Genomic DNA, 15,019 nt, shown 5'->3' on the forward strand with positions numbered 1-15,019 from the left:
TTGGATTTACCTTGACCATCCGTTTGCCTAGCCCTTTTGTTGTGATCTGTTACCTTCTTGGAATTCTAACCTCTGACTGTTACCTAACTACTTCTTTTTCTCATCCCTCTGTCTATGGCATACCATCCTGGCTTAGTACCTATTGACTACACAGTCTCATGGCATGTCCGTGAGTAGTGACTAGCATCACATACAAGTGGAACAATACATTCTGCAAATTAAAATACTAGAAATTGCTAAAGATTGTCAATTAAATTTAATTCTTCAGTACAATATTCACAAAAAAACTATTTTACTTTTTGTACAAATAAAACAAAATTTAACAAACATGAAACAAATGTGATTTTGGAAGGCCTAAAAACGGAAGCAAAAAAGGAAGTCTGTAAGTTAACAAATACATAAGCATAAATGTATGTTCTTGCATTTATATAGAAGTATTTCAAACAGTCAAGTGCTATTTTTTTGTTCCTGGAAAGATTGAATTGTAAACAATGAGAAATTTCACGTTTCAAGTAATTAATGCATGCCAGCATATTATAAGGTCACTGTATTTTTATAAAAACTTGTATATAATATATTTGAATAAATCAGCAGTGAATATTACAAAATACACATTTTATATTTTATGTGGATTAAGAATAATTTAAATATATTCTACAGTAAAATAATCATCTTAATAGACCATGCTTCATTATAACTTTTTATGTGGATATAATTTTGTTAACTTGATCAAGCGACCACTCAGTGTAGGGAATGGCAAAAAAATTGGATTTTGCGGATTTATACAATGCATCAGCAGTATTTAATGGCAACTTGGAGGCGGCCATTTTGAAGTGCAGTGCAGGTTACCCATTCATATCTTTAGGCAATTCACATGCTAAGCATACTGCATAGCTCTACTTGGAATTTTAAGGATGTAATAATTCTTTTATTTTCAGGTAAAGTAAAAGCGGTCTTTCGTCCAATACCCTATGCACGTCTGTGCTCATCATGCGTCTTTATCATGCATATTAAACTTCTAAAATGTCTTTTAATAATTTTTTAAAAATGTTTACATGTCACCAGATGACATAGGTATGAAACAACATGGGGCTATATACATAAGTACTAGTTGAATAAACAATCACTGCACTCATCCAGTTCAAAATACCGTAATTGCTTCATTGCTTTGTACATAAGTACTAGTGCAGACAAAAATATAGCAACAAAACAATCACTATATTCATTTTTTAGCATGGGAAACCTTATTGGCTACATTGCCTGCACTAATCTTTATACATGAGGATTATGATCTAGTAAATCGGCTGTCTCACTGTATAAAAGTACATGTAAGACATGTAAGAGGCCTATAAACCTGATTGGTCAGATGTCGCTGTAAAACACCTCCCTACCTTTTTGGTTTTTAGAAAGATCATTTTGATAGGCACTTCTGATTTTTAACAATTTCTGAAAATATATAAAGCACATTATAGATAAAATATTTGGGTGAAACTAAAAAGGTAGTCAAAATAGTAATAAATGTAATAAAACTGGAAGATTTAAGATTGTACAAGCATAATAATGATTTCTCACACCCACGAGGGACATTTAAGGCATGTTAGAATGTACATGTTTTTTACATTAAAATCAGTTCTTTGGGTGCAAGAAGATGTTTTTAAACAATTGAGGAACACCATAAATATATAAAATGACTAATAAATTAAATAGTTGATTCATTCTGGAAAATGGTCAGGTCTCTGATTTGGCATGTGTAGCTGAATTATAATACTATTGTTTGATCAGACCTTCCTGAAGTGGGGCAAACAACAATGAATGGAATCGGCAAGAATTTTTTTTCCTTATTCTGGAATCATATACAGTATGTATATATAGTAGTATCTTTAGTGGCAGTGAAAATCAGGATGGATCCAAAAGGGACAAAGTATAAAGACCTGTATCCACAATTGCATTGTCACAGTGGATAGGTAATAGGATATAAGTAGATAAGGAATGGTATATTTTCAGTGTTGCTTAGCCAGTTTTTCCTTTTTTTTTCCCTGTAAATAACGCAAGTATTCCAATTGGTTTACATACTATTTAGCAGTTACTGCCATGATTAAAGGTGGGCCCTAAAGTAGCCTTTATCAATTTTTTTATGATCTTAGTGAAACACAGAACTTGCAAAGAGCCAAAAACATTGAAAGGCCTAGACCTTTCAGAAAGTCTTACTCCCTAAACCACACCTTCCTCTAGATTTTCCTGAAATATTCAGAATTTGATAATTTAGAGAAAAATTCTGCCAGAAAAACTCTAATATAATGTTATTTTTCTTCTAATTTTCTTGTCTTTTTGCTGGACATTAGTGACAGCTGAGCTGAGCATCCGGAAGGTTTTCCTGTTTTGTAATATTGGTGTTTTATTGGAGAGCTGTATATTAAACAGGTGCGATAAGCTTCTTATCTCATTGGTGTATACAAATATATTGCTACGCTATAAGACGTAGTGCCCGATTATACATTATGCTATATTACCAGCAAGATAGTCTGCACTGTATACCACTCAGTAGTTAATTATGTAATGCTAATTCACAGAAATTCTCAAAAGGCAGCTGATAGTTGTCGCTACCCAAAAATTGATGCAAAACTGTTCTGCAAACTGTTGTAGGAGTCACCATAGCCTCTTCATATTCAGATTATGCTTGATAGGGCTGGCATCCTTATGCCACTGATAATTTATATATATATGTATATGCATAGCCTAGTAAGTAAGTGGTTAGTTCACCTTTAAAACGGTATAGACTTGGATTTATTATTTTAAGAGTTCATGGTTAGTAGATAACCTTAGAAAACATTTTAAAATGATCAAATTTAAATTTGGCCATCCCTAAAGCTAAACAAAAAAAAATTGAAAAAGAATAGGAATAGCTAAGGACGGGGTTAGTTTGAAGTAGAAAACAGTGAAGGCATATTACATTGTGTGAAATCACATGAGAATATATTGGATTGAACATTAAAGGGAACTTAACACCTTGGGAAACGTGATTTACCTGACATAAGGTTAGTCTGCAGTTAAGTAGTGTTACAATGCTTCCTGACTGCCTTACTGAAATTGTGGCTACAGGGAGAAAATGAACTTATTTCTTCCCGGGAGCCGCTGGCTTTCAGTCAAGAGGCGTGGACTGAGCGGATACAGCAACCACTCACTATACTGTAAGGCTATGGGCACACGTTCAGGATTTGTCGCGTTTTTTTTTTGCATTTTTCCACTATAAAAGAGCATAAAAAACGCATACATATGCATCCTATCACTTAGAATGCATTCCGCAATGTTTGTGCACATGATGCGTTTTTTTTCACGAAAAAGCGCATCGCGGTAAAAAAAAGCAGCATGTTCATTAACCCCTTCATAACCTTGGGATTTTCCGTTTTTCCGTGTTCGTTTTTCGCTCCCCTCCTTCCCAGAGCCATAACTTTTTTATTTTTCTGTCAATATGGCCATGTGAGGGCTTATTTTTTGCAAAACAAGTTGTACTTTTGAACGACATCATTGGTTTTAGCATGTCATGTACTAGAAAATGGGAAAAAAATTCCAAGTGCGGTGAAATTGCAATAAAAGTGCAATCCCACACTTGTTTTTTGTTTGTTTTTTTTGCCAGGTTCACTAAATGCTAAAACTGACCTGCCATTATGATTCTTCAGGTCAGTATGAGTTCATAGAGACCTAACATGACTAGGTTATTTTTTATCTAAGTGGTGAAACAAAATTCCAAACTTTGCTAAAAAAAAAAAAAAATTGCGCCATTTTCCGATACCCGTAGCGTCTCCATTTTTCATGATCTGGGGTCTGTTGAGGGCTTATTTTTTGCGTGCCGAGCTGGCGTTTTTAATGATAGCATTTCGGTGCAGATACGTTCTTTTGATCGCCTGTTATTGCATTTTAATGCAATGTCGCGGCAACCAAAAAAACGTAATTCTGGCGTTTCGAATTTTTTTCTCGCTACGCTGTTTAGCGATCAGGTTAATGGCTTTTTTTTATGGATAGATTGGGCGATTCTGAACAAGGCGATACCAAATATGTGTAGGTTTGATTTTTTTTTAATTGATTTATTTTGAATGGGGCGAAAGGGGGGTGATTTAAACTTTTATATTTTTTTAAATTTTTTCACATTTTTTTTTTTTTTACTTTTGCCATGCTTCAAAAGCCTCCATGGGAGGCTAGAAGCTGGCACAACTCGATCGGCTCTGCTACATAGCAGCGATCATCAGATCGCTGCTATGCAGCAGAAATGCAGGTGTGCTATGAGCGCCGACCACAGGGTGGCGCTCACAGCTATCCAGGATCAGTAACCATAGGACCTCTATGGTTACTCTGCAGAAGCATCCAAGACCCCCGATCATGTGATGTCAGCGATGCGCTCATTTCCGGCCGCCCGGCCGGTTAAATGCCGCTGTTTGACAGCGGCATTTAACTAGTTAATAGCAGCGGGTGATTCGCGATTTCACCCGCCGCTATTGCGGGCATATGAAGCATCCGGATTCGATGCGGGCTCACCGCCGGAGCCCTGAATCAAAGAGGGGGATCTGACCTCGGACGTACTATCCCGTCCGAGGTCAGAAAGGGGTTAATATTGCGGATTTTTCGCGTTTTTCCCGCTATGTGATGCATTGGGAAAGCTCCGGGAAAAAAAGTGAAAAATCCGCAAAAAAACGCACAAAAAACGCATGCGGATTTCTGGCAGAAATGTCCAGTTTTGGTCAGGAAATTTCTGCAAGAAATCCTGAACGTGTGCACATACCCTTAATGTTAAATTTCAGTTTTTCCTGACACTTTGACAGCTTATATCTGTGCAGAGCAAACTGTCAAACTGCCAGGGCGTGCTTACTGTTGCCATTCACTGTATGACTGTAATTACTCTGTGCATGCCCATATGACTAAAAGCTGATGGTTATAGGGAGGAAACAAATTCATTCTACCTTGCTGTCAGCACTTTCCATAAGGTGGTAAGGCAGCATTGTAATGCTATTTACCTGCAGATTAGCCATATACCTGCAGGTAAATATACATTTACCTAGGCGGCACAACTATATAGTAAAATGAAAAATCCTTTATTGAAAAATCCTTAAAAAAAAAAAAAGCAAATCTATCCAGAAAACATATTAATCTGATCTTTTCTTGCGCACTAGTCACCATATTGTGACTTAGGCCATCTAGTGTGCCAGAAACGCGTCAGTTTTAACAGGTTTTCAGTAGAGATTTGTAAAGATTTTTCAATAAAGGACTCTTCATTTTACCAGATGGTTGTGCTGCCTTCAATCCACTTCTTCAAGTCAAGAAAACATTTAATCTTTATTGATACATAACTAATTACACAATAAAATAATTTAAAAACCCCTCTGAAGAAGCAAGAGGTGAAACGTGCATCAGGGGTGCTTCCCTTTGGGTCCACGCAGGTCCTGACATCCTCTCTTGTAACGTATGATTTTGTGTATTTTGCATTGGTTCACTGTTTAACTGATTAATCATATGATTATTGTGGCCCAGATGTCTATGACCTTAACAACTATGTGTGTAGATTTTTTGCATAGGCATTCTAAGTAAGACTATGTCCACCATTATACATGTGCTATGTAGCACTACTGACTGAAACAGCACTATTAGCCATATGCCCAATACTAGCACCCATTAATGGGTAAACACTATTAGGAAAGACTTGTTTGTCCACCATTATATGTTTATATGTATTGGGCTTGGTATTGATTATTGTCAATCTATACAATTCTAAATATCGTCTTGTGTTCTGGTTAAAAGTGAAACCTTATATATGCACCAATTTAGATCATCTGTTTAGGCCATACATATCCTGTTACTATATGTGACTTGGATACATTAGGGCACACATTTACATTTATATAATACTCGGGTCCTAGAGATTAAAAGTTGCTATATGATAGAGGGGTCTCTGCGTGGTCCCTCCTTTTTTGTCCAATGTTTTGTTTTTTAAATGATTTTATTGTGAAATTATTTATGTATCAATAAAGATGAAATATTTTATTGGTGGAGTACTCCTATTGTAGGTTATATTTATGATAAGGAGCCATTTACTCTATGGGTCATTTATAGGTAGTCACTTCTTCATGTCGTTGCTGTGCTGCACCACTGGGATTCGGCACCCACCAGTGTTGTCTCAGCTCCTCATTCTCAAGCAAAGCTCTTTGTTTTCACTATATTTTTCCTAGGTGACATGTTCCCTTTAACCACATTTTAAGTCTTCTAGACCCTCAAATTGAAGGTGAACCTGATGATTCTTCTAACATGCAAGCAGTAGCCTTTTTTCCTGTTAACCTGCAGACATTTTTAGTTTTTATTCTTTTTCTCCTCTTTTTCCAAGAGGCATAACTATTTCAATTTTCCATCAAAGTAGCAGAACATGGGCTTGTTTTGAAAGACACAATTCATTTTACTTAATAATGTCCTGTAAAATGCACTTTGTGGGTGATGGTGCGCTTAATCTTTTCTTGGTGGTTAATTGTGATTTATAACCTTCCATTTTGTGTTGATTGTATCTTTTTTCCACATATTATTGATAAAAAATGCACTAAGAAACAGAAAAAAAATTCCAAGAGAGGCGAGATTGTGTAGAAAAATGCTGAGGTATAGTTTTGAATGGGGTACCATATTTGTGCACATACAACGTTTGATAGCTTTTTATTGTGTTTTTTGGGGACATGCTGCAACTTAAGAGTGCGATTTTAGCATTCTGTTTTTTTTTTCTCTTCATGGAGTGTACCTTATGGTTTAAATCATGTTTATATTTTAATAGATTGGACTTTTAAGGTAACAGTAATGCTGAATTTGCTTATTTTGGATTTCCTTATTTTTAAATTGGGAAAAGGGGATGATTTAAACTTTTAGGCCTTTGCTTATTTTCTTTTTAAACTATCTTTTTGCTATATTTCTTAGCTCCCATAGATACTTTGAAGCGGAGATTGTTTAATAACTATTGAAGTAACTTCTTTCTGCACCCATTAAAGAAGCACTCCTATCAAAGTTTTTAACCTCTTAATATAGTGCTGTCATCATATTATACAGAACTGTGTACTTACAATTGCCCATTCTGCCTTTCTAGACACATGTTTCTTATTTTTTCGGTGCTCTTTGTAGAAATAGGAAATCTCTTGTCCCTGTATTTATCATCCCCCTCTTCAACGTCTGACCCAGCTGCTCCCTCCTGCCAGGTACTTTTGCAGCGACTCATGAGTCATACAGAGAAACTTGAACTCCTGTCTCTACATCAAGCTTAGAAGGATTCATCTAGTCAGTTTTTAATCACCTGATGTCATAGACCTAATGTAAAAGAGAAGAATTAGCTGCGTAGAAGGGCAAAATGAGCAATTGTACGTACACTATGCTATACAATATTATGATGTCAATATTTTAAGAGGATAACAATTTTGATGGGAGGAGTGCTTCTTTAATTAAGATAGGTTACTTGCATTTTTTCAAAAATATGCAGCGTAAGAAACATACTAAAAACTCATTATGGAAATGTACCCTAAGATATACAATTATGTTCTTTGGAGGAGAAAGTGTTAATAATGATTACGGAAAACCATTTTTTTGAAATTTGCATTGTTATTCCTCTATTATTTTTTCTGGAAATGTAAAAATAAAAGAACAATTAGGCGTTACCATTCCCCCCTAATAGGGTGTACAGCTGCACAGTCTGCCCAATTAGTGCTGAGTGTACCAATACAGACTTCTACAAAAAGATGCCAGTATTAATATTTCAATAGGAATACATGTATTTAAAAATTAAACATATCAGGAGACCAGCTGGTCAGATTTAGATTTTTAAGTAAAAGAATTGTCTATTCATCATCAATTCTCCTATCATAGGAAATGGACCTTTACATATATTCATCTATTGATTTGAAAAGACCATCATGAATTTGCATCACTGCATAGTTAGTTTTTTTTTAAACTTTGTATTACATATAGAGTCTGTATGAGCCTTCAATGAATAGACCCGTGCCCTCTGGGGTTCAACAGCTATGACTATTTTCTATTACTATATAATAAAAACAGGAGCAATAAATATGTTCACTCTGTAGGCTTGCTACATGTGGTTAGAATTTCCTTTTCTTTTTACATAAAAATAAAATGAATTGTAATGGTTCTCTGGAGGCATTCTTCAGGTTACATTCTGTAGGCTGTACGATGGATAGAATTAATACACTGCGCTGTTTCGAACATTCTTGATTTCTAACTCGAGTTGCCGGATCTGAATATCCCTTTGGTTTAACTGATCACGTAACCTGCGGATTTCTTCCTGCTGCTTGTAAAACATCTGCAACAACTGCAAAAGAAAGATAAAAAGTATCATGAGCACAATATCCAACTGTATAATCCATAAGAGTGACACTCCAATAAACATTGTCAGTCACAATGCTCACATACACTATATAACACAAGGCAGGCTGGTAGAAAGAAAAACGGTTCCCTATTTATAAGGTACTAGATGGCGGCCCGATTCTAACGCATCGGGTATTCTAGAATATGTATGTAGTGGTTTAAATCCTGCGCCAGTATCACTGATTAGCCGTGGACGGCTGGGCGCGACCAATCAGCGAAGCGTGGTTCAAATCCTGCGCCAATTCGCGGGCCGGACTGCGCCTGTCGCTGATTGGTCGTGGCCGGCAATGACCAATCAGCGAAGTGTGGTTCAAATCCCGCACCATTTCGCGGCCGGACTGCGCCTGTCGCTGATTGGTCGCAAGCGGCTGGCGCGACCAATCAGCGACACGGAATTTCCGTTACAGACAAACAGACAGAATTAGAGGATTATATAGTAGATGTCTATGTTAAAAGGACTGTCAACAAAGGATGACTGTTCAAACCAAGTACAGATGCTCAGTGCATCATGGTGGGGCCAATCATTTACATGCACCTTCTCACTCATTTTCCATCTATCTCCGCCCTTCTCTGGTTCTATGAAGCAAAGCTGTCAATCAAAGAAGAGGAGGGGAGATAGATGGAAAACAAGCAGGTGAAAGGTGTGTGTAAATGTTCGGCCTCGCTGTGAAGCACCGAGAGGCGGGATTTAACTTGAACAGTCAACCTGTGCTGACAAAGTCCCTTTAAAAGGGACAGGAACAATATAAAAAATCCAGTAATCCCAAAAGAAAAAATGTAGAATATTAAAACTTCACATTTACTGAAAAACAATTAAAAAGATATTAAAAGGGAATTAGAAAATTGCATAAAAATTAGAGAAAGGATGGTTCTTACTCATATCCTACTAAGTTGTGAGTTACCAAAGTCTAAAGGTACCGTCACATTAAGCGACGCTGCAGCGATATCGACAACGATGCCGATCGCTGCAGCGTCGCTGTGTGGTCGCTGGAGAGCTGTCACACAGACAGCTCTCCAGCGACCAACGATGCCGAAGTCCCCGGGTAACCAGGGTAAACATCGGGTTACTAAGCGCAGGGCCACTGTAAATGTAAAAAAACCCAAACACTACATACTTACATTGCCGAGTCTGTTGCGTCCCTCGCCTTCAGCTTCCCTGCACTGTGTAAGCGCCGGCCCTAAAGCACAGCGGTGACGTCACCGCTGTGCTTTGCTTTATGGCCGGCACTGACACACTCAGTGCAGGAAGCTCTGAGCAGCAGCGCGGATGCCGGGGGACGTGTGACAGACATCAGAGGGTGAGTATGTAGTGTTTTTTTTTTAACTTTTACAATGGTAACCAGGGTAAATATCGGGTTACTAAGCGCGGCCCTGCGCTTAGTAACCCGATATTTACCCTGGTTACCAGTGTAAAACATTGCTGGCATCGTTGCTTTTGCTGTCAAACACAACGATACACGCCGATCTGACGACCAAATAAAGTTCTGGACTTTCAGCAATGACCAGCGATATCACAGCGGGATCCAGATCGCTGCTGCGTGTCAAACACAACGATATCGCTATCCAGGACGCTGCAACGTTACGGATCGCTGTCGTTATCGCTGTAAAGTCGTTTAGTGTGAAGGTACCTTTAGTATAGGAAAGTGAAATACAGAGGAGTAGAATCAATTAACATAATTAATATGTCTGACGTAGTCATCACAGGTGAGTGATAAACATCAGGTTAAGTAGTCAAAAAAACAAAACACAGGGACATACAAAGGAAAAATATTTCCAGGCAATAGGCCTCAACTGTTTGTTGCAAATATACTGTGGAAAGTCGACTCACTTAGCTGCTCCTTGAGACAGACACAGGCACACGTGTGGTTAAAGTCTCTGGGAGGTTTATTGCCTCATAAACCAAAAACCCAAACTGGTAACAGTAACTGGTAACTGGCAACAGTAGAAGATACAGCATATTATTCTTTAGATCTTATGATTTATTTCTTATATATAATAATGTATGCTCTTGTATGTATGTATGTATGTATTGTATGTAGGTATGTATTGTATATATGTATTGTGTCCGACTCAAATGAAAATAAAAAATTCATATACAGTCGGGCCCAGGTCCTACGGCAGCTCTCGCAGGAGATAGCAGTCAGGAGGCTTCCTACCTCCACACAACACAGACAGAGGAAAAAAAAACTGGCTGGACATTTATTTCTCCAGTCACACCCTTGAGGTGGAGATATGGTGTGTAGTTGTCCTGCCCATCTCTTACCTACTAACCTAAAAACCCGCCCATAATAAGGCTACTTAACTCCTTCAGCACCTAGCATGCTGAAGAGAAACTTATGGATGTCTAGATCACGGAGGAAAGCAATCTCTGTGACACATATCTCAACTCACATACAGTGCCAGTGACCCTGTCACAATACATACAAGAGCATACATTATTATATATAAGAAATAAAGAATTATATGCTGTATCTTCTACTAAAGATATATGAGATCTGTTCTATAGTTAAAAGCTGCCGGTCCGTGTTATCAGATCGTAAATCCAGCGTGCTTCACTCATGAGCAGCTTGTGTTTCCAGTCCCTGCCGCGGACAGGTCTTTTAAATCTAGCCATGCCCATAAACATAAAATGAGTAAGATCTCCAGCATGCACGTCGGGGAAACGTCTAGATATACTGTACCTGAAAGGGACTTTTTAGTTAGATTGTTGTGAGCTATAACTATGTTCTGAAATACGTTTTTTTTTTAGTATTCTACTAGTGCTGCCAACATATCGTTTGTTGCAAGCAGTGCATGATGTAGATAACATAAGTAGACACACAATTTATAAAAGATCTGATATCATAAGTCTTGCCTGTAACACACAAAGAAAGGTTTTGCTGTTCCATCTGTCGGATGCACATGGAAACAAGCCCTTGGTAGATAACCATGTATGTTTGGACACATTGCAAGGGGTAAAAAGACTGGGAGATACCATGTTCCCAATGGAGGCAACAAGTCTGGCAACACACATGATACCATCCTTTAAAATTTTGGACAAAGTCTCATCTTGATAAAGGATAAGAAGATGGCGTAAGACACATTTCTTTATATTGTTAAAGTCAACACTGTAAGGTGCGGAGAAAATAATATTATCATGGGGGGCAGAAGAGAGGTAGTCTGTTCGAGGTTTTTAATCTACAATTTTTTTTGCCCTGTGTAGAATTCTTTTTTTTGGTAACCTTGTTGTTTGAGTCAATGAGTAGTTTTGTTTGCCTCTCCTTCATATGCTACATTGTGAGTACATGTGCGTTTTGCCCTGATAAATTAATTCACAGGGAGATTGGTAAGGGTGTGCTTAGGATGGTTACTCTGAGCATGAAGTATGGTATTGCCACTGCTGTGTTTTCTGAAAAGACATGGTAAGGTCCAAAAAAAACCATGGTTATCATGACGTTCAACAGGGAATGTTAAATTACCGTAAGATAATCTGAATGAATGAATTTACAATAAGGCTCCCAGAACAGACAATGATGAGGTCATCTATATACCACTCCATAGAGGTATGGAATGGATTACGGGCAGTCTATAGACAAGTCTCCTTCCACCAAGACATATAGAGGTTTGCCAGGGAGGGGAAAATTGCACCCCCATTGGGCAGCCATCTACCTGCAAATAAAAATTGTTACCAACCATAGCATTTATTTTCCTATGAGGAATTTAATAATGCATAAAAGAGAGCTGAACTATTTGTTCTTCTTTTTTGCCTTTAAAAGGGACTTTATCTTCATTTTAACAAATGTATTGAGGATAACTGAAGATCTAATTTTGAAGTACTTACAAATATAAAGTATTACAGGCTCTCCTCTTGCACTTGCAAGGCTATGTTCACACGATGCGGTTTTTACTGCGGATCCGCAGCGGATTTGCAGCTGCGGATCCGCATCCTTTTTCCATGCAGGGTACAGTACAATGTTACCCAATGGATAAAAAAAACCGCTGTTCCCACGATCCTTTTTTCCGCCGGAAAATCCGTGCTGATTTTCTGCGGAAAAAAAGAAGTACCATGTCAATTCTTTCTGCGGATTCCGCTGCTGTTTTCCACCTGCACCAATAGGAAAAAGCAGCTGGAAACCCGCAGTGGAATCTGCAGAAGAAAAAGGACTGAAAACCGCAGTGAAAACCACCGCAGGTTTTGCACTGCGGTTTTCACAAATCAGGACCTGAAAAATCCGCAGGGAAAAAAGGATCGTGTGAACAAGGCCTTAAAGTATCTTGCTCACAGACTGCACAGCTCTCCTGTTTTCATTACCACAGTTTACGGAGGAGCATGTGAACAGCCAAGTCCATGAGTCACCTCAAATTGAAAAGTGTTTTTAAAGGAAAGATAATACTATTAACCTGCAAATATATGGTTAATCTGCAGGTTAATAGCGTTATGTAGGTGTCCAGCCGCTTGTACTGAAAGCGTGGCTCCTGGGAGAAAATGAACTATTCCTCCCAGGAGCTGCTGGCTTTCAGTCATGCAGGTGTGGCAGTGCAGCTACAGTCACTAATCACAGTACTGACAGCGGCGGCTGTAAGTACACCCAAGCACTGACTGACAGCCGGCTTTGCACTGATGCATAGTAAGCATCATAAAGAAATTAAGAGTTACAAGTCTCAGAAAGTGACAACACAAAGTTTAAATGATGTTATCCATTAAAATATATAACCCTCCCCCAAAACAATGGTGGAATTGTGTTTGTTTTCTTCATTTACTTCATTTTATAGTTACAATTTTTTTCACGATTTTTCAGTACATTATATAATAAAATGGATGGAGTCAATTAAAACCAAGCCCTCATATTGCTATCTCAAAGGCAAAAAAAAGCGCAAAAACGAAAATTTGCATTTCAAAATGGCAGCGTATCAAAATTAAAAGGGTTTTCCAGGCTTAAGATAAATTGATGACCTATGTTTTGGATAAGATATCAATATTATATTGGTGGGGGTCTGACACTAGGTACTCCGATCAATCAGCTATTTTCAGTTCTGATCCTAAAGGACGGATGTGTACACTGTGCAGTGGTCATTCACAGGCACTACAGATAGTCTCCTATTCACTTCAATAAGAACTCACCTGCAACATCTGAGAACAGCAACTTATCAATGATCAGAGTTGTGTTGTTCCAGCTCCATTCACTGTTTATATCGCACCTGATTCTTTTGGTGAGGCAAAACATTTCACTGCCTGTTTTTAAGCAATGTTTTACTTCAAAGAAACAATCAGCTATGATCCCCTGCTGGTGGATACTCTTTTGTATCTTTATACTCTTTTGCTTCCCCCCCTGTGCAGGAGATGTGGTATGATCAGACCATGTTCCTGTATGGTCAGACACAGCCATTACACAGCACACAGCAGGGGCACATTTATAAGATTATCTCAGCACAGGAACATTTTAAAATATATATCTAATTGTGGATTTTGTTATTATTCAAAGATATATTTATTAAAATGTTGATTAAAATTAACTTTGTTCGTTGGTAAACCCCTTTAAAAGGAACCCGTCACCCCCAAAATCGAAGGTGAGCTAAGCCCACCAGCATTAGGGGCTTATCTACAGCATTCTGGAATGCTGTAGATAAGCCCCCGATGTATCCTGAAAGATGAGAAAAAGAGGTTAGATTATTCTCACCCAGGAGCGGTCCCGTCCGATGGGCGTCGAAGTCTGGGGCCTTCCATCTTCTTACGATGACGTCCTCTTCTTGTCTTCACGCTGAGGCTCCCGCGCAGGTGTACTTTGTCTGCCCTGTTGAGGGCAGTGCAAAGTACTGCAGTGCGCAGGATCCGGGAAAGGTCAGAGAGGCCCTGCAGTACTTTGCTCTGCCCTCAACAGGGCAGACAAAGTACACCTGCGTGGGAGCCTCAGCGTGAAGACAAGAAGAGGACGTCATCGTAAGAAGATGGAAGGCCCCGGACCGCGACGCCCATCGGATCGGACCGCCCACCCAGGTGAATATAATCTAACCCCTTTTTCTCATCTTTCAGGATACATCAGGGGCTTATCTACAGCATTACAGAATGCTGTAGATAAGCCCCTGATGCTGGTGGGCTTAGATCATCTTCAATTTTGGGGGTGACAGGTTCCCTTTAAGGGTTAAGGGTTGATAGACGCCTCAGCCCCTCATCCCCATTTAGCCTCTAAGTTACTACGGCAATACAGAGGCAGATAAGCTGCTAGGACTGAAGTCATCTCAGACTAGGTTTTAGCTATATACCACAGCTGGTATCCACTGTATACTAAATCCGATGGGTTTCTGAGCTCACTCCATATTACTCCTCCCGCCACATGTACCATACCTCATTCTCAGTCTTCGGGGGCGGACACTCAAACAATTCTAATCCATTGGAGATCAGTGAGTTTCTAGATTCTTTTCCTTGGGTCCTCCTCTTCCCTCTGTCTTCCCTTATGATTTCTGTTTTGTATTCTATTTCCCATAATGTCTTTTTGGGCGACTTTTCTTCATACATTTTCATTGGCTCTTTAGGAAACAACTTGTCTTCCTCGTCAGAGGGTGCTATATAAGATTGTGTTGATTTTGATCCAGGTTTTAACGATATCAAAAGAGGGCCTAAATGACAATCAATATTTGATCAATACAATGG

At 38.7% G+C, this 15,019-nt stretch overlaps 1 protein-coding gene across 4 annotated transcripts in view; it reads right to left on the reverse strand.

The window, feature by feature from the left end:
- Window positions 1-242: 242 nt before the first annotated feature.
- CORO2A (coronin 2A) overlaps window positions 243-15,019 on the reverse strand; it is a 224,074-nt gene continuing 209,297 nt past the window's right edge. For all 4 annotated transcript variants that reach the window (XM_077250861.1, XM_077250872.1, XM_077250842.1 and 1 more), the window contains 2 exons: window positions 14,714-14,985; window positions 243-8,335 (listed from right to left, as the gene is read on the reverse strand). In XM_077250861.1, the coding sequence (XP_077106976.1) occupies window positions 8,207-8,335; window positions 14,714-14,985 (401 nt within the window). In that variant the 3' untranslated portion in view covers window positions 243-8,206. The remainder of the gene's footprint in view (window positions 8,336-14,713; window positions 14,986-15,019) is intronic.

Source organism: Ranitomeya variabilis, chromosome 1, assembly GCF_051348905.1.
Source record: "Ranitomeya variabilis isolate aRanVar5 chromosome 1, aRanVar5.hap1, whole genome shotgun sequence".
NCBI lineage: Eukaryota > Metazoa > Chordata > Amphibia > Anura > Dendrobatidae > Ranitomeya > Ranitomeya variabilis.